Source organism: Kwoniella europaea, chromosome 1 (genome assembly GCF_036810445.1).
Source record: "Kwoniella europaea PYCC6329 chromosome 1, complete sequence".
NCBI lineage: Eukaryota > Fungi > Basidiomycota > Tremellomycetes > Tremellales > Cryptococcaceae > Kwoniella > Kwoniella europaea.
Genome location: NC_089487.1, coordinates 8,135,026 through 8,154,950, shown reverse-complemented (window position 1 = coordinate 8,154,950; position 19,925 = coordinate 8,135,026). Strand labels below are relative to the sequence as shown.

Genomic DNA, 19,925 nt, shown 5'->3' with positions numbered 1-19,925 from the left:
TACTCGTATACTCATAATACCAGATTACCATGATAGATAGCTGTTTATCTGACGAATGAATTAATGCTCATGATTTGCTTATAACTTACTACCCGTATAGTGGTACAAGTTTTATTGATCATACATACAGATAAACAAAAGAAATATTTACAGAAAATACAAGTATAAGATATATGATATAACCTCATTAGGACCTCAGAAGCAACATAGATTGACAAGTCATCAGTCATTTGTCAAAGGTTCGAAGCGAGTGTCTAAGTAGACTAAACTAAACATAGTATACTATGGTATCTGGTAATACAGTTCCTCAATTCTAAAAACAAGTTCAGTCCAAAGCCCATACAGTACCCCTACGATTCTTCAGCATTCTTCCGTCTAAAATTCCTCATTTCTAATCGATCGATTAACATAAAGGTATTCATCGTAAACATCAATGATAGCCCCTCACACCAACTTCACCAAATCTCACTCCCCTCTCCCCTCCCTCTGTTCGCTGGGTATAATACCCCCTATTACTACCTGGATAGATGGCGGAAGGGAATCTCACTCCTCCTGAGGATGGTACGTATGCAGCAGAAGTGTTCGGTCCAGTATATTTAGGAAGAGTAGGATAATGCTGTTGAGAAGGGTAGTAGATCTTGGTTGGAGGTGAAGTATATGCTGGAGGGGGTGATATGTAGGTTGCCGAGCTTGTGAGTGTAGATAGGGAGTTGCGTCGACGGTTGTGGATGAATATGAATAGGATGATGAGGATTATAGCTAGGACAGCTATGATTATACCTATGAATGGAATGATTAGCACTGAGTTTCACTTGTTTGGGATGACCTTATGGCTTGTGAGATACTCACCTGCTATAGCTCCTATACCTATTCCACCACCGCCACCACTCTCTTCTGCACGGGTGGCAAATCTTTCCGAGCGTTCAGGTGATGGTGTAAAGTTGGGTTCAGTGGCTGCTGGGATAGGCTAGATAGAGGGGTTGAGCATGTATCAGCTTAATGTTGATTACACAGACTGGAAAAGATAAGATAACAAGGATCGACCCCTAGTTAAAGTCGTGGTATCGACGAGGTTACCCCGAATGCGTGTTTGGGATGAGGTGACTTACTAAAGGACTAGATCCGATCACGGGTAAAAAGAGGGTTAAGAGGATCGTTAAGAAAGTCATGTTGTTGGTGTGCATGTGGATTGTGGTGTGGTATGATAGGTGTATGATAAGATAAGGATGAATGATAGATGTGCTAGGTGATCATTGTTGAATATATAAGAGATGAAAATGGAAGAAGGTGGTCTTCACATATATATATATATATAGGTTCGGATGACTGTAGTCTGGTAATTCGGAATTCCCTCATATATGAGTGATCATGAGTAACTATGGTATGTGCAAAGCGGTAATGGCTGTTTCACCGACCTACTCATCTCACTCATCACCGTATCTCTCATATCTCAAAGGTAGAGGAATCTGATATGGGTGGCAAATACAGTACACTTGTACGAATGACATAGCCCTGGTCTATCACTCACATTTGTGTGTTTCCTCTTCTCTCCTCTCCTTTCATAGAAGCTTGTGTTATACGCTATGACGTCTTTCAGATGGCTGATATCATCCGATCTCTTCTCCTATGATACCGGCCACATGCTGTGTATAGAGATTCCATGCTGATCATTCCTTTGAGCCGTCGTGATCAATCTCACACAGCTTTGAGATAGTCTGTTGAGAGTTTGATCGTAGCTCTCGTACCTTTCGTGAGACTGAGTGAGATATTTGAGGGATATTCCGACCTATCATATCACTCAGTAGGACATAGGAGGTCCAACAGCCCATAATCAGATGAGCTGTGCCAAGTTTGTGTCATGACTTCGAGTCGTCTCCATCTTGACCACCATCAATCCAACGTCGATGCGCTTCCCCACTTTTGATCCTATCCTTTGATCCAGAAGAGAGTGGGTGAGGTGGTCTACCTCCACTCTCCCACGGTGGTATTACCTTTACGCGTTTGTGTGCCTTGATCCTGAATGATGAACATTACTTTTTTGTACGAGTACCATCAGACGCGTTAAGGGTTTTCAGAGTGCTGCCAGGATCATCTCGTGATTTTCTATTGCTGCATTCAGCCTCCTCTCTCTACAAACGAACATTACTTTTGTCTCACAGTGATACCTTACCACCATACATCATCATCATCACTGCTTTCATCATCTACTCACGCATAATCTCGTGACTGCTATACTACTTCCTCACTCAATACTACCCAAGCCCATCATTGTAGCCTAGTCCTTTTCCATCTATCAACTTCACCGATCAATCAACCAACCTTCATATCGCGACACCCGACACAACACTGACACTATCCCACCTGTCACCAAAGACAGATGTCAACCCTCGCATCACATCGCTCTCATGTCTCCTTCTATACCGACGATGATACGCATGTAGGATCAAGCTCATCATCCCCTATGATGCAAGATGGAGCTTTGGTAGCTTCATCGTCTAGTCCGATAATACCGCTTGGACCAAGTAAGACCATTCGTGAGTCAACGTAGCACTTCACATCTTATCACATCTTATGTATCTCTTCATACAACAAGTAAACTAATCTAACTTTCAACTGTCTTCTTCAACTAGCAGCTATCAATAGACGAGGAGTGATATTCTCTCCTCGGACAGATACCAAATACTTCCATTCCGACGACCTAATCCTACCTTCACCTACCCATCATCTAACACCCAAAGTCCCTTCATCCATTCGATCATACTCCGATCCCGTGACACCCATCGATTCACCATCCCACTCCAGAAGCAAACCTCAGAGTCGTAATCTGTCAGATACACCATTATTAGTACGGAGTATCCTAAAATCACGCGTGGTTCAGCAAATCAGATTAGCAGCTTCGGTCGAAGAAGGTACTTTGAATAATAAAGAGGCCGCCAGACTACTAGTGAGCGGAAAGAGACCTAAGCTGTTGGCTAAGGACTCGTTTCAGCTGGCTATACTGAGAAACGCAGCTGGAGATACGAATGGGAAAGGGAAAGGGAGGGCGCAAGACGATATGCCAAGTTCAGATGATAGTACCTCATCGACCAACTTACCTGGACAACCAATCTCATCGGAAGGTAATGAAGATATCATCGTAGATGGTGATAGTTCAGACGAAGAGGAAGAGAATGTTGAAGAAGATGGTGCTTTATCCACTTCCTCTCTAATCGGTATCGTATTGGACGGTGCAGAAGATCTGTTAACGTTGGAAGAAGCTTATAACACCCTCACATTACGATTACGGACACGCATACCATTCCAGAACGATAACGCCGAGCCCCTCACAACAGCCCAAGTAGATGATATTAGAGTGTCAACACAACCTATCAAAGATGAAGCGCCCGCTATGGTTCGAGCAATCCAGCGAGACTTACAAAGGTTGCTAGGCAAGTTACCAAATAGTGAGATGGATTCCAGTGAAGGGGATCATACACCGTTCAGAGGTTTGACGCCTCTTCGTGACTACACACCGACTTCTACTGGCCAACGCGGTCGATTCACACCTTCTCCCACACCCGGCATAGGTCCAAAATCATCTTCACCTACGAAAGCAGCTCGACAGGGATATACAGAGTCGGAAGTACGATATCGAAGAGAAGCCTCTGGTGTCGGCGCAGCGGTCCTTCGTTTTCTCGCATTTACCTTTCATTCACCTCGCCTTTTCTCATGCTTCAGTGAAGCAGATCTACAGTCAATGTTAGAACAAGTGATGATAATACCTCGAACACCCAAATTACCTACTCCTAATCCTAAACGAACATATTACCTCTCCATTGTCATCCTCGCTCAAATGAATATCCCCTCAGCATGTGTACAGCCGGTCAAAGATAAAGTCGTTCGAGCTTTGGAAGGTGCTATGGCGGATAATTTAGGATCAATGGGAGGGAATATGATCTCGGGTAAAGAAGGTCCAAGTGCAATTAAGAAAGAAGGCTATAACGCAGTGACGAATCTGGTCTCGAATTACCCAACCATCTTATTCCCTCATTATGCCGATCTACTATCGACCTGTTTGAAAGGTATGGTCAGCCCTGCTCAGCTCATTCGATATAAAGCAGGTCTGGCCATTTCAGCTTTCGCCAGAGCCAAGTTCACTTTACTCGCTACAACCCAGAATGCCTTGATGGCAGATCCAAGTAATCCAGTCATCAAGGAGAATTGGATCAAAGTGAAAATGTTGATTTCGAAAAGTGAATTTTTCATAGTCAGTCATTTGAAAAGCGCTTTGAAAATTCCTGGTAAACAAGCGCCGATCTATGGCAAAGATGGCGAGAAGAAATTAGAATGGCATTCCCTTGAGCAGATTTTCAAGGATACCGTCGGTTCTACTACAGACGTCCACTGGGCTTGTGCTGCTTGGAGTGTGATTGTGACTCTTATGGGTTCCGCTTATGCTTCTTCGGGATTATCAAGTGGTTTCGATCATATCATGGATGTGAGTTGCCTCAAAATCTAGATGATAGCTTGGTAAACTGACATTAGACCCGTTTAGCGATCATTACAACCTTCGACCAATGTTGTACGACCTCTCCTCGCTCGAGTCGCATGGAATCATGCCATTCACGCTTACCTCTCTTCCGGATTCGCTTCTTCGATCACTGAACATGGTCATATCACATGTTCGTACAAACCATTCGCCGCATCATCTCAACAGACAGTCGAACAACGAACTGCCAGTATCCAATTCCCTGTTAACCTTGCTCTCGCCAAAGCAACCGATAAAGCATCCTATGCTCGAGCATTAACCAATCCCAAACCCGGCGTAGAATCGCATTGTGTCTGGCAACGATCAGAGAAGAGCAAGAAACTGCAATGGCTCGTCACTTGTGGTCTCGGATCAACGGCTGTTGTATACGCTTACACGGGTATCGCGCTCTATCATGAAGATTTACCTGCCAAAGAGATGAGTCAGATATCAGGATTACCTTCTTCAGATGGCGGGATGGTCCTACCTGACTTATCGCCTGAAGAATTAAAATTGCCTCGACTTGATATCGCATGGGAGAAAGTGGTCAATCCGATGATAAGATCCTTCTTCGCTATCTGCGGTGTCGACAGATTGACAATTCACGGTTGGCAGATACTGGAAGCTATCACTTCACCTACTTGCGAGTCCCGACCTGAGTGGAGCTTGGACACGTTACTGGTCACCCGATATATGAGTGGAGAAGTATTTCTCAAAGAGAAAGAAACCGATTTTACAAATCTATTGAACGATATTCAAGATGATGAACTGAAGCCCTCCGATATACCTTCCTGGGGCCATTTTTGGGCTGCGAAGAGATTAGGTCGATTGTTAACCCTTTTTGAGGAAGCTTTATCCAGCATAAATGGTATAAATGATCCTTCAACTATAGAGTGGGTTAGAAACGACAATGGTGTACCAATCATCCCAAGACCTTTATCGACTATATGGAAAAACCTTCTTTCGGCTCTGAAATCAGCTAAAATCGCTCATGCGCCTCCTACACCCCTTTTTCTAGTCGGTCTACAGACTGTCACAACGCAACTTGCTCAGATACTCAATCGAGACCCCAAGAGTTACGTACCGATAAGTCAGATAGATGAGAAGGGACGGTGTCTCCTGGACGAAGATGAATTGAGGATTGGTATGATATCTCATCTGTTCGATGTGGCCGTTGAGGTATTGGGTGAAGATATTTTGGGATCTATCAGACTTCGACCAGATCAATTACCTTCTTCCGCCTCAGAGCAAAGCAATCCAAGTATATTCCAGAATGCATTTGGAGGAGATGCCAATGGATATCCGACTGTCACTGGTACACTCCTAGGTCAACTTTTACGATCGAATTTACCTTCTGCTTCTCCGTCGTCGAAATACCAACTCAAAAGATTAGTTTCGAACATGTTAGATATAGGCTCGTTGCCTGGCTATGCTGGGAAATTATTGGGCGATATCACGAATGCTATGCCTTTCCTATTTGAAGATTGTGAGGAGATACAAATAGATATTTGGAGATTGCTGGGTAAGCTACCTTTTCCCGGTCCAACTGATAGGTATTATATAGCTGACAATCGTCCTTATTCTTAGCCACCAAATGGACGCAAATCATTGACCTTCAGCCATCCTCCACAACTTCATCTACCAACCACACCGGTGCTCTACTAGTCTCCTTACTCTCAGGTCCATTCAGAGGTCGACAAGTCACTTCATACTGGCATCGTCAAGCTGATAAATCCGATCTCGAGATCTGGGAAACTCTACTGAAAGTCACCGTATTGCGATTCCGAGCCAAGAGGTTTGGATCAAATTGCGGTGTCTTAGAAGCTTTAGCAGGTCATTTGGAAGATTTCCTTGGCGAAGGTGAAAATACCAGTTCGACAACTATCACACTCTCTTGTCTCGCTTCTGCGATCTCATGGATGTCGTTCACCACTCCTACTACCGAAGGATCACAGGCATCACCCTGGCATATCTCAGATGAAGATTTCGTTCCTACCGATTTCCTCACTTTGCTCAATAACGCTCTGGTTGAGGCGTACCCTGTGTCTGATAATCAGAATGAAACTCAGACCAAAATGGATTTCTCACCTGCTGTATTCGACTTGCTGAACAACCTGGTTAGAGCGTTGGAGAGTACACCTAAACAATTCGTTGGCAAGGTTTTGAAACCTGTTCAAAGTGGGTTGGCAATTTGGCTAGAGGATAGGGAAAGAGTAGTAGAGGGAGAAATGAATCAACAGGTGAGCTTCATGTCGCAACTATCTATGATTACAGCTTATCGTGTGTCAACTTGTAGCTCGACGTGATCTACGTTTCACTTCTCGATACACTTTCATCCTCGATGCCTACCGAAGAACTCCCCGTCAACTCTGAAACACTCAACTCTCTAGCTGAATTGTATATCCCTCGAATCTCCAGAGCTACTTCATCAGCCGTACCAATCACTTTCCAATCTTTCTGGAACAAGACTTTTGGTACTGCGTCATCTGGTCGATTGGAATATTCAGAAGATGTCGCTGATTTCCTTCGAGATTTGTTGATGGCTGTTCCTGGCATGATCACCTGTCCAGGACTGGAAGGCGATAGTCAATTATCTGAAGAAGAGAGCTTGGCAAGATTCCCTCATGTTCAGCAGTTACCTAAACCCACTGTGCCAGAACCTATAGAGATTGAGATGGAAGTCGAATTGACGAATCCTGAATATGATGCTGATATCTCGCAATCTATCGAACCTACCCAACCTCAACCTCAACTTCCACTTCAGCATGAGCTTGACAATGAGCAGCCACAAGAAAAAGAAGAGGATGTATTGGTAGATGCCACGAAGGATACTATCGAACCTCCTTCGCCTACCCCCTTGCCTGTCACCAATGGTAAGGATGAAGTGAGCCAAGAAGGTGAAGACGTTTTTGGTCCGGCAGCTATGACTCGAGCTACCAGATCCAAAGCGACGAAGAAGGCTGGTAAGAAAGGTAAAAGTAAGGCCAAAAAGAGAAAGTCGACTGATACAGTCACTGGTGTTGAGGTGGACGAAAGTATGGAAATGCAATGTGAGCTAGCTTGCGCACACAGTCTGTAAGATATACAGCTGACTTTTTTTTTTTTTCTATAATGTAGCTTTACCTGAGACCAGACGACCCAAGATTGAACCTCCTCCCAATAGTCGATCGTTACCTGAAGTACCCATCACACCTCTGGTGGAAGATTCCGAAGTTGATGAGGACGGTGAAGATTGTATAATTGTGGTACCCAGTCCAGGATACTATAGACGAAAAGGGATACCACAACCACAGCCTTCTTCAACTCATACACCAGCTGTAGCAGCTGGACCTGAAGTCGAGATGAAGGAAGAACAGAATGAAGTGGTACGGGAAGATGTGATTGAAGGTACACCGACCCCTGCGACTAGCGAAGTACCGATGGATGAGTCAGAATTCGAATATGACGCACCGCTGAATGTGGTAGCTGAGCCAGAACCGGAACCCAATGAGGTCGCTCTAGATTTCGAGGTTCAACCTATTCCGACCACTGCAGCACTCTCTCAATCGGTAGCTCAATCAACATCCGAGCTCACTCACGATGCTCGGCCGACCCCATCTACCGAATCACCCTCTCGACCCTCTTTACTCACGTCTGCGAGTAGGTGGTTATCGAGAGTCCAGTCGTTGCCTTTCTTCTCGCCTTCGATCGCACCCTCGCCAACTGAACTGTTTCCTCCTGCTACGCAAGTTGAGCCAGCAGCGGATAATGATCTTCAACAGGAGATTGAGGATACGTCTCAGTTCGAACCAAGTGTAGAGAAGAGCCAAGAAAAAGTCACGTCGAAGAAGAGTAAGAAGAGTAGGAACAACAAAAAGCGAAGATCATCGACTCCTGCCTCGGCTTCTGCCACTGCTTCTATCAGCGATGATACCGAGGAAAGCTCATCATCTCAATCGCAACCTCAAGCTGCAGTCGCAGCTCAAAGTCAACCTGTAAAATCGTTAAGTAAGAGTATCTCAACTGAATCGATCGCCTCCAACGCTTCTGCGATTTCGACGACAATCAGAAGCAGTAAGCGAAAGCGAGGGATCGAACCTGAACCTGAACCTGTAGACCAGTCTAAATCAGAAGACAGGAAAGGTAAAGGACGAGCCATCATACCTGAGATTCAAGTTGATGAGATCGATTCAGAACCTAGAAGATCCAAAAGACGGAAGTCAAGATCCAAGATTGAAGAAACTACCGAATCACAGCGATCGCTGCCTTCACCTTCACGATCAGTTGAATTGCCAGAGCCAATTGAGATTGATAACGAAGAAGAGGAGGACGAGTTGCTTTTATCTCCTGAATCTGCAAGACGAAGGAAGAGGGAGGAAGATGAATTGATAGCTGGGGTTTCTCAAGGTACTAGTAGTAAAGTGTGGAGTGAGAGTATAAATGGAAGGTTCGATGGTGAGTTTGATATTTATCGACCGATACAGCTGGAGTATATGCTGATATAAATCCCCTCGTTGTAGATGCACCTGAAGATCTTTCTTCGATCTTACGTCGACCATCATTAATCAGATCCGGTCTAAGTGGTCCTTCGGCCTCATCATCATCAGTACGATCTAATACCCCCTCACCTACCAATTCAACCTCTACTTCATCTCCTTCTAAAACCAAAACCGAAAGCCAAAGCCAAAGCCAAATCAGAGAGAAGATCAAAGCATCACCTAATAAACGAAATACCCAACAAACCAAGATATTAAACATGTTGGAAGAAGCTGTGAAATCAAAAAAGGTGATTGAAAACCTCGATTATCAAGGTGTTAAATCTTTATTGAGGAATTTGAACGAATTAAGAGAAGCGGCTGAACAGAGAATGTATGAGAGGATGGAAGAGTTGAGGAATGCCTAGTAGAAGTTGGAAGGAGATTGTATATATATATATAGTATCATTAATTCATCTTGTTCTTGCTAAAAAATAATCAGTTTCATCATAGATATAAAATATACATAGATATGTAAATCATCAAAAGAAGACGAGACATGTAAATTGTAGATCAGATAGTATAATAATAATGAATTCACGACAGAACGAAATGGAATTGAGATCAAATGCATGAATTCGTTGAAAGATCATCGTGAATAATGATAATGCATTGATGATTACAGTGATCGATCATATGTATATGTTTCTCGTCAATATCTGATAAATTCATCATAATCGATCAATCAAATCCACTTTGAAGAATGATCATAGTAGTTCTCTCTTCTCTTACTGTCGTGCCGACCTATCTACCCAACCTCATTTTCTTTTTCCTAGCTCTCAGAATAGCCTGGATCAACTCAGAGTTTTTCTCGAACACACCCTTGTAAATCTGTTTTTGAATCGCCGTCAATGAGATAGGAACAATTATTTCGATCTGCCATTCCCAAGATCAACGTTAATGTCAACATCAACGTCAGTTCAAGTATTGCTTTATGTTGCACTCTAAAGGGGTAGGTATAACCCACCTTTGGCGGCAATTTCAATACATCCGCTTTGATTCTCCTCAATATATAAGGTTTGATCATCTCGTGTAATTCCGTTACGAGCGATTCGTTCAGATTTTCAAATCGTTTCTCTAGATCTTCCAATTGTCTATCCATGATTAAAATAGGTTGATCAGCTTCTTTTTGATGTCGTTGATATAGATAAAGCTGATTTGGTGGAACCGTACTGACCTGAAAGTAGTAGGATCAAGGAAGTTGAGCAGATTGAATAGTTCTCTCAAATTGTTATTGAAAGGTGTACCAGTCAACAAGATTCGATGAACGCTGTTGAGCGTTTTAAGTCGATTGAATATCACATTTGTATCTGATTTAACTGATGACGAGTGATCAAGTATTGGCAAGTCAGCATATGACAAGTATCAAAACTTCTCATGCATCGTCGGGAATGGATGAACACAAGAACTCACGTCTTTGCCCTTCATCCACGCACAATACCTCCCATCTAGGTATATTCCTGAATATCCTAAAATCATGCCTTGTGATCATATCGTACGTGGTGAGGACGACATGGCTGATCCAGACGCGAGCTCCATATCAGCTGGGAACTCCATAGATAGCAAGTCATTTGACTAGCTGCGCGTACGAATAACACACTCACGCATTCAACCCCTCAGCCTTATTTTGCATTCCTTTGTGATACAATTCATATTTACTGATAATCTTTCGAGCTACAAATGAAAGGTCAGCTAAAAATTCTTTATTGGCTATATACTGAAAAGCCTACAAGCTGATTCGCCATAGTATGGGACCTGAGCTTATTATCAGTTATTCGCCATACATCATCTCTACCAGCACGCCAACTCACCACTCTCATATGTGGAACCCATTTCTCAAATTCCCTAACCCAATTAGTGATAGTTCTGAATATAACAATGATACTCAGCTTACGGAATATGGATGCACCATGAAGATGAGATTGACGACGTACGAATTGGGAACAACCACCAAACACGGGTATATTTTATACTTGCTTGAACCCAGATATCCCAATACTGAGGCAATTTGAATTCTATCATAAGTGACGCCATAAATCAGCTTCTACAAGGAGCGGAAACACCCATGATCTAGGTGAATTGAGCCTTACGTCTTTCCCAATCCCATATCATCAGCCAAAATACAGCTCTCTCTTCTGAAATGCTTGTATAATAACCATTGGAATCCTTCCATCTGGAACGGCATGAGTTGCTAACACCGACCAGTCCATAGGTTAGCCTCCTTAGGCTCGAAATTGGCCGTTTGAAAACATTGAAAAGCTTCACTCACCCCCCCAACGATACAGTCCGGTTGGTTAGTAGGCGGTACATACAACCCTTCAGCGTTGGTATCACGCATTCTAACTTGATCAGGGGTCAGAACGGGAATTTCAATCTTTCTCGATCGTAGGTATCTCGCTAAGGCATGCTTGAATGCTGGATATAAGGGTGAGTCTGTAGGCGGTGGTGTGTCCCAAGTAGCTGCTCGAGAAAGGTCAGTTGGTATCCGTCGCTACTGAGTTAAAACCAACTCACATTGATCATATTGCAGATCATCCCACTTAACCTATCAATATATTGCTGATAAGCTTCACCCCTTTTGTTTCAACCGGGAACAGTTAGCTTACGAAGCACCAAGTGACCAACCCAGCCACTTCGTCCACATCATCCTCATCTAACTCCCTACCAGCTTTCTCTTCCCAAGTATCAATATCCATCTGCATCTCAGCAGGAGGTTTCTGACCATCTCTCAATCCGTATTGCCTCCTCATCTCATCTGCCGGACTCCTTTCACCATGTGCGACTGCTGAGGAACTAGCTTGACCGGATTCGGACGCTGAAGCGGAAAGTGAAGTAGACATGATCCTCTTCCCGCGCTTCGTCGTGGAAGGTTTGGCCTTTTGACGAGGTGGTAGAAGCATTACATCCAGGACTCGATCGATCGTCTGTTATATATCTTCTAAATTAGCCAGGCAGCCATTATCCACGCCCGAATAGAATACTCACACTCCACTCGATCGGTAGACTGCTCTCCGCATCCTTCTCAGGACCAGGTCCAATACCTTTCCATTCTTTCTTCCCCTCCTGGCTTGCAGAACCATGTTCAAGTGAATGTCCACTCTTCCGACCTGAGAGTTGATCGTCCTCAGCAGTCAACTTCGAGATAGTAGGCTGAGCCATCTCGTCTCCTTTCGCAGCTAGCGTCTCATCCGTGATTAGATCGAGGTTGGGACCCTTCTCAAGGAAGTGACGAAGTCGTGGCGATGAGAGTACTTGTAACCATGGATGGGGTACCCATGTGACCTGAAGCAGGTGTCAGCTGTGATGTTACGCATACGAGAAACGAGATCTAGCTCGACTTACGTGTCTGAATCCTCTTCCTGTCCATTTGACAAGATATTCTCGAGGTAAAGGATCTTTCCAATTGGCTTTTTCATCTTCTTCGAGTTCTGGCTCAATCGCGTTAGGTGGAGAAGGCCTCCAGGCGATGATCTATGGTAGATATAAATTAACAATGTGCCTCTCTAGCTATCCCATTAGCATGGTCACAAAATACTAACCATGTCAACAGTCCAGATCCATGCCCTGCATTGGTGACAAATCCAAGCATCTCCTTCTTCAGTTCTATGCTGATAATGGAAAGCTACTTCAGGTAGAGAAGGATTCTCGCCAAGTGAATGAGGTACGTCCACTATTCATGATCGTCAGCTGAACCGTCACTCATATCTCAGCAATGTTCAGATGACATACAATGTTCATAATGTACACATTGTTTACACCTGAAACATCTAAACTTCGGTATCTCCTCTTCATCCTTGTCGTTGTCATCTTTCTGATCCTCAGGTTTATCAACCTCCATTTTGTCATCTTCTTCATCTCCACCTTTCGTAACATCCTTTTTGTCTGACGCAATGGAAGTTTTCTCCTTGATATCATCTTTGTGACATACGAAACAATCAGGATTGAGTGCGCATTTCGCACAGACGAACGTGGCTGCTTCGTCGATCGCGATCTTTCTTCTGGGTTTCTCACCCTCAGCAGGCGTACCTTCACGTTCTCGTATATCCGCAAGGACGTCTTTTCTTTGTGTCGGTGTGAGGCATCCCTACGATTTTCACCAAGTATCATCAGCTCACTCCTACCGTTGATGAATCTCCAGCTCATTTTATGTGAGACATACCCAATGAGAAGACACTACACATTTCTCACACTGTATCCAAGTCCAATCATCAGCTAGGACGTCCACTGAGCGGTAATTTCGATTCTTTAGCTGAATAGTCGATACTCACCTCTAACCACCCTTCCAGCATATTTGCCAGTTCCTCGTCACTTATCATATCATCATCCTCTTTGTTCCTCTTTCTCTTCTTCTTCCTGTTCTTCCTGTTCTTCGCTTTGTCGAGAATCTCGTCGGCAGGTTCTCGTGAGCACTTTTCGCAGAACTACCAAAATCACAGTTGTTGAGTAAGCTACACTAGCTGGACAGGTATGAGATCGAATTGGAGCTTACCCCTCTATGAATATACAATTCATCCTGAGTGACTTTCACTTTCCCTCCACTGGATTTTCCTTTTCCTTTCCCCTTACCCTTGTTGGACTTACTAAAGTCTGAGACATCAGATTCGTTGGTATCGTCTTGATCCGACGACATGGAAATCAAGTTGAATTCGTCATCGTCGCTGGACAAGGCTTTAGGTTTACGTTTGTTGGTGTTATTCCCCATTTTAGCTTTGCCTTTACCCTTGGGATTGGCTTTGTAGCTTCTTGAATCTGAGTCGGTACTGGAAAAGGTCGATAGGGATGATTGTCGAGTTGTAATCTGCTCGAATTGTGGTAGTGTCAGCCGATAGTCCACGAAAGAAGAGATAAAAGAAGATTCAGGGTAGAGAAGGACGTAAGTGACCAGACCTAAATGGTAAGACTGCCAGAAAGAATGACAAACATGAAAGGATAGAATGTATCTGTCCAATTCATTTCCTTTGTCTGAAAGTGTTCCGACAAAGGATACGAGCGTTACTGGGGTAAATCACTTGCAACTCTTCCAATTTCGCCTCGTCTCCATCTTATCTCTCTTCCTCGCTTCGTCTCAGTATCCGTAGATCGATCTTAGGCAGATGAAATAGATCAGAAACTCACAACAGGTCGTCTCGCTCTGGTCCTTTCAGCAATCTCACTATCACCATCATCTTCATATGACCCTCTTCTGCCATTTTTCATTCCGGATCTTCCACTCCTTCTTAACGCGATCTCGTCGCTCGCCATATCGGATTCATCTTCGCTCATCTCTCCATCTCCATCCCCATCTCCATCTTCATATCCATATGAGACAAAAGACTCTCTACGCCTCTTCTTGTTGATGATCACGACGGAAGAACCTTCACTTGAAGAGTGCAATTCCGACTCGGAGATTAGACCAGGTAACTTCATTCTACTCCTCTCAGTGGGGTTTTCAGTATTTCTCCTGAGGTGTAGATACGTTCGAATGTCGTTCAAAGGCATCAAAGGTATTTCTACGATAGGTCTTCTTCTGTGAGAGTTTGATACTAGATCCGAATCAGAGTCGATGATGATAGGTTCATCTTGATCATTCACCTCAGAAGCAGGTCTGTTTCGTTTCTTGCGAGTGCTAGTGCTAGTGGGATGATTGGTTGATGAACCTCCGCGAGAGTTCACTTTGGAATGAAGACGAGATATCGATTTTACTGAGATCTTCGATCGTTCATTCTCGTCATCATGTTTGAGCAATGGTTTCGAAGTGAATAATGACCGCTCTCGTGAGTACGATATGAGATTCTTCGATCCTTCCCCTTTTGTATGTCTAGTATCATCGAACGATTTCTCATTCCTTCCATATTCATCTTCATTTCCTTCATTGTGATTAGGTAAATCCTTCTTGATATTTATCGGACTACCTCCCTCGCTGAATGCCAGAGGGTCGGACGATACGATATCATGATGAGGCGACGATTGACCCGACTTTGTGTTTAGCTCGTCCAGATCTTGGTCCTTGTCCGAAGGCGGGATCTCGTCATCAACCGTTATCGTTCGGGAGGTGTTTCGAGTTTGGCGTGATGGACCTGCCTCAGCTTGGGTCGAGGGTGAGCGTGAGTGTGAAGCTAAAGGTGAGCGAGACATTGCGATGATTATGGTGGTTCACCATCCATCTGGGTGACTTGTGATATGTTCTGACTGACTGAGACGAGTGAGTTGCTATCTCTGATGTTTGTCCATCTCATCTTTGTGCTTTTGTATTGTCGTGATGAGGTTTGTGTGGTTCTTCGTGTTTTTACCCCACACCATTGTTAACCTTACCCCGCAAACAATCAGCTGCCACAAGCTGGGCATTGAAGCGGAGATATACCGGGATATACCGGATGACACCATGTGAGAACCATGCAGGGGTCAGGTACGATGTAGGATGTACAATCAAGTTGCCACCCAATATCGTACTAGTTGGGACATGCGCACGGACCCACTGCCTATCTCACGCGCCGAAATGGGAAATGAACATGAGTTGATTGAGTGAGTGATTGCTGAATGACATTCCTTCTCCTTAAACACATATATATATCTGCTCTTGTAAACAAACGATACTAGTTCATCCTCTCATCGATTCTCTTTCTTCTTTTCCCCTGCATACTACACAACTACAAATCACCAGTTAATATGTTCCGATCAACTGCTCTCAAAGTAGGTCCTTTCTGCTTGTCTATATTCCTCTAACTCATTCTCGACGCGTCTTCCCCTCCTCCACTTTCACTGACCATATCACGTTATGTAGTCCCTTCGAGCTCCTCTCCAAGCTCAAACCCAAAGCAGATCATTCGTATCCAAAGCCCAACTTGTGGGTCGACTTGGTGCTGCCCCTGAGAAGGGAACTACCAGCGGTGGTCAAGATTACTACAGGTACGTTGAATTCAGCTACACCCATCATATTTATGGAGTACAGGACCGAGCTGATGCTGTGTGATGTCACTCGTAGATACTCCCTTGCTGTTACCAAGCCCGGTAAGAGAGATGCTGAAGGAAGTGAGTGGATGGGCTACCATCATCTGTTTAACGCAGACACCATATTGACATGTACTTGCTTTTGCAGAACCCGTTCTTGATGAACAAGGTTGTGAGTATTCGCCTTCGTTCAGTATAGACTGTTTAGTTGTACCTCTTGCCATGCCGAGAAACGACACAGCTGACTGATCTCGTCCCCCTAGACCCCGTCCGAGAATCATCCTGGTTCACCGTATTCAACTTCAAAGAAAGGGCTGCCGAGGCTCTCGAGAAATTACAACCTGGTTCATTACTCTACGTTGAGGGTGAGTCACAAGTTATACTTGTTTCTCTTAATTCCACATTTCACCTTTCCAATGCTAACATGCCTATGCTTTTCACACAGCCCAAATCGACACCATCACCACTCCCCCACCGGCCGATGGTCAACCAGGCTCAAAACAATATGTTTTCCGAGAATCCTCTCACAGAGTTCTCAGTAAACCCAAATCGGATTAATGATTACAATAACCTGTATATATACTCTTGATAGGTCTAGGAGACATATGAGGATGCACCACTCTTGGTTTGGGATCGTAATTGCAGCTTGCATGAGGGATATATACGATTACAACAGTTCTACATGGTTGATAATGCCGACGGTTTACTCTCAAAAACTACGCTGTTCACTTGATTGTTCGCAAAGAGAGCTGTTTCTGCGGGGAGGTCAGATGTTCACTGCTTTATTACTATATATTCTCCTGTTGCTGATCGTCCTCGTGCTTATCCATCCCGAACCTTTTCCATATCTCATTGTTCATTTCTCTCACATACGATTCACTGATGTCTATCAATAGAGATTCCAAGCTTTCGTACGTTTTGTTGAGCTTTTGATGTATCTGAGAAGGTGACGATTCTCGTATGGTTTCGACCTGCAGTGTTGGATGAACGTAAGAGGGAAAGACCTCAGCAATGACCGTCATATATTTAAGGACATATCCATCCGACGATGCATAAGTTCCGTAAAATACGCTTGTACCATATATAATGAGACTATGATTTTCTTGTACATCATGACTTGATGAGAGGCCAAAGTCACAGATGAAGTCTGAACTCACAGTCCACCCACTCCTGTCCAACCTCACTCCAACCTTCCCTTCCTCACCCAATAGCTGAAATTCCGCTCGTCCAACTACACGTACACCAGTCGTACCAGTGCTTCTGGACTCGTCCTTGACGCTTTCCAAGTCCTGCTGGGTGAGAGGAAACGAATTTTCTTCTATTATGTGAGATGAAGATATTCCGAACGAGTTGGATTTTAACGCTGCGCGGATCTCTGGTATGGGATCAAGAAGGATATTCGAGGATGGTGGTGACATGCTGGTCAGGGGGAGAGAGGACTTGACGCTACTCTTGGATGTGGATCGTCCAATATAGGGATGTAAGGGGTCATAAGATTCACAGATCGTGGGCTGCCTCCATCAACACAATATGGTCAGAGGCAGGATAAAGGATTCCTCCTAGCATGGACCACCTCCACTTGACAAGCACAAGGGGGACAAAACAAACAGACTGGTGAATGGGTATATGTGGTGCCACATTGTGTCGCATCCGAGTATATCCGCCACGTGTGATTGATCCCATCCAATCGAGTACCAGATGTTATCCTCAGCCAACGAGGAGATGCTCAATTATCACCACCCACCACCAACTAACCACCATCGACCATCTCAGCTTGTCGAACATTTGGGTCGTTATCCAGATCGTATCGTATACTTCTTGTCTCACTCAACAACAACACTCAAAACAAGATGATACGTTCACGAGCAATAATACGATCCCTCCCTTCCCTCTCCTCCGCATCCAAAGCCTCCTCTTCCTCAAGGATCGCCGTTCGATCGCTGGCAACGGTATCTGACCCTCCTGTAAGACATTATGGAGGATTGAAAGATCAAGATCGAATCTTCACCAATTTATACTGTAAACACGATCATGGTCTGAAGGGTGCTCAAAGTAGAGGAGATTGGCATAAAACCAAAGAAATCATTCTGAAAGGTGACAGTTGGATCATTCAGACAATTAAAGATTCAGGTTTGAGAGGTAGAGGTGGGGCTGGGTTTCCAAGTGGTTTGAAATGGAGTTTTAGTGGGTTATCACTTTCGCTTCTTCACCCTGGATCAATGGCTATTATCCATGCGGGAGGATTGTATTCATCCGTCTTTCTGATCGATCTTGTTTTGCTGATGACGATTTGTTGTTTTAGTGAACAAACCTGGATGGGAGAAGGATCCAAGGTGAGTTGAATCCTCAACCATCATACTGCTTTTCAATATCTCTCATGCTGATAATACTTATCTCCCCGACTACAGACCCCGATACCTCGTCGTCAATGCGGATGAAGGTGAACCTGGAACATGTAAAGATCGAGAGATCATGCGAGGTGATCCCCACAAGCTCGTTGAGGGTTGTTTAGTTGCTGGACGAGGTATGAACGCCAATGCAGGTGAGTTCGTATGGCCTTATTAGGGAAGCACAATCACATTTATACTGATATATTCTCCCTCTCTAGCCTACATCTACATCCGGGGAGAATTCTACCAAGAAGCATCCCATGTTCAACAAGCTATCGACGAAGCTTACAAGGCCGGTTTGATCGGGAAGAACGCCTGTGGATCAGGATACGATTTCGACGTCTACCTGCATCGAGGTGCAGGAGCGTACATCTGTGGTGAAGAAACAGCTTTGATCGAATCTATCGAGGGTAAACAAGGTAAACCTCGATTGAAGCCTCCTTTCCCTGCCGATGTCGGTCTTTTCGGATGTCCAACTACCGTAGCAAATGTCGAGACTGTTGCTGTCGCACCTACCATCGCTCGAAGAGGTGGTGCATGGTTCAACTCGTTTGGAAGAGATAGAAACTCCGGTACCAAAGTGTACTGTATATCTGGACATGTGAATAACCCTTGTGTCGTCGAGGAGGAGATGTCCATCCCCCTTCAGGAATTGTTGGAGAAGCACTGTGGTGGTATTAGAGGAGGTTGGAATAATCTGAAAGGTATTATACCTGGTGGTTGCTCGGTACCTGTCATACCAAGAGAAGATTGCGAGAAGGTATTGTGAGTGTGATATCCATCTAATCTATCAAAGACAATTCCCTATTCACTACCACATGACATATAGGGAAGGTAAGACACTAATAATAAAATGGTCGTGTACAGGATGGATTACGATTCTCTCAAAGACGCTCAAACATCCCTCGGTACAGGTGCAGTGATAGTAATGGACCAAACGACTGATATGATCTCTGCCATCGCTCGATTCTCTAAATTCTACAAACATGAGTCTTGTGGACAATGTACACCTTGTAGGGAAGGTACGACCTGGATGATGAACATGATGGATAGGATGGTAGAAGGAAGAGCTCAGGAAAGGGAGATTGATATGTTATTGGAGTTGACCAAACAGGTTGAAGGTCATACGATTTGTGCGTTGGGTGATGCGGCTGCTTGGCCTATTCAGGGTTTGATGAGGCATTTCAGTGAGTAATTCGTCCCCTACATAATTCAGGCTTCGATCAAATTAAGATATTGTCATGAGTTCACAAGCTGATATGTTATTGGATCGAACTATAGGACCAGAAGTAGAAGCTCGTCTAGCAGCTTTCCACGCCAAGAACGGACAAACTTTATTCGGTGGTAGATTGTTATCGGAGGCTGATATGAGATACGCTTTACCTGATAATTTAGGTGGTGATGCTCATAGAAATATCGCTCAGATCTCTGCCTCATAGTTAGTTTGGCTTTTATTTTGAGTCGGATGTAGGTTTCGATTTTCCATGCATTTTGATACATATATATCTGTATAATCAAGAATGTTCAGCCAGCATTTCTTCCGGAGTGCCTGCGATAAGGGGCATATAACCCACATGATTTGTACTG

The 19,925-nt window shown here is 44.2% G+C and overlaps 6 protein-coding genes across 6 annotated transcripts; 3 read left to right on the top strand and 3 right to left on the bottom strand.

Moving 5' to 3' along the window:
• Positions 1 to 430: 430 nt before the first annotated feature.
• On the bottom strand, positions 431 to 1,169 carry V865_003084 (uncharacterized protein; the record flags this gene model as incomplete). The annotated part of the gene is made up of 3 exons (XM_066226883.1): positions 431 to 780; positions 850 to 967; positions 1,110 to 1,169. 3 exons carry the CDS (start codon positions 1,167 to 1,169, stop codon positions 431 to 433), a joined length of 528 nt encoding a protein of 175 aa, XP_066082980.1.
• A 1,208-nt stretch (positions 1,170 to 2,377) lies between these two features.
• On the top strand, positions 2,378 to 9,389 carry V865_003083 (uncharacterized protein; the record flags this gene model as incomplete). The annotated part of the gene is made up of 7 exons (XM_066226882.1): positions 2,378 to 2,534; positions 2,631 to 4,477; positions 4,535 to 6,029; positions 6,095 to 6,747; positions 6,804 to 7,557; positions 7,625 to 8,941; positions 9,007 to 9,389. The coding sequence occupies 7 exons, from the start codon at positions 2,378 to 2,380 to the stop codon at positions 9,387 to 9,389; spliced, it is 6,606 nt and encodes a 2,201-aa protein (XP_066082979.1).
• A 376-nt stretch (positions 9,390 to 9,765) lies between these two features.
• On the bottom strand, positions 9,766 to 15,135 carry V865_003082 (uncharacterized protein; the record flags this gene model as incomplete). Its single annotated transcript, XM_066226881.1, has 20 exons — positions 9,766 to 9,897; positions 9,989 to 10,115; positions 10,199 to 10,340; positions 10,435 to 10,538; positions 10,626 to 10,695; positions 10,752 to 10,776; positions 10,833 to 10,887; positions 10,956 to 11,036; positions 11,112 to 11,212; positions 11,291 to 11,481; positions 11,536 to 11,566; positions 11,628 to 11,945; positions 12,007 to 12,303; positions 12,364 to 12,492; positions 12,561 to 12,691; positions 12,751 to 13,105; positions 13,181 to 13,210; positions 13,290 to 13,442; positions 13,511 to 13,819; positions 14,137 to 15,135. 20 exons carry the CDS (start codon positions 15,133 to 15,135, stop codon positions 9,766 to 9,768), a joined length of 3,780 nt encoding a protein of 1,259 aa, XP_066082978.1.
• A 531-nt stretch (positions 15,136 to 15,666) lies between these two features.
• V865_003081 (uncharacterized protein) lies at positions 15,667 to 16,506 on the top strand (the record flags this gene model as incomplete). Its single annotated transcript, XM_066226880.1, has 6 exons — positions 15,667 to 15,690; positions 15,782 to 15,906; positions 15,983 to 16,029; positions 16,097 to 16,120; positions 16,212 to 16,313; positions 16,394 to 16,506. 6 exons carry the CDS (start codon positions 15,667 to 15,669, stop codon positions 16,504 to 16,506), a joined length of 435 nt encoding a protein of 144 aa, XP_066082977.1.
• Positions 16,507 to 16,736: 230 nt separating this feature from the next.
• V865_003080 (uncharacterized protein) lies at positions 16,737 to 17,366 on the bottom strand (the record flags this gene model as incomplete). Its single annotated transcript, XM_066226879.1, has 2 exons — positions 16,737 to 16,919; positions 17,106 to 17,366. The coding sequence occupies 2 exons, from the start codon at positions 17,364 to 17,366 to the stop codon at positions 16,737 to 16,739; spliced, it is 444 nt and encodes a 147-aa protein (XP_066082976.1).
• Positions 17,367 to 17,798: 432 nt separating this feature from the next.
• On the top strand, positions 17,799 to 19,777 carry V865_003079 (NADH dehydrogenase [ubiquinone] flavoprotein 1, mitochondrial; the record flags this gene model as incomplete). Its single annotated transcript, XM_066226878.1, has 6 exons — positions 17,799 to 18,132; positions 18,251 to 18,281; positions 18,357 to 18,490; positions 18,557 to 19,103; positions 19,206 to 19,525; positions 19,620 to 19,777. The coding sequence occupies 6 exons, from the start codon at positions 17,799 to 17,801 to the stop codon at positions 19,775 to 19,777; spliced, it is 1,524 nt and encodes a 507-aa protein (XP_066082975.1).
• Between the last annotated feature and the right edge of the window lie 148 nt (positions 19,778 to 19,925).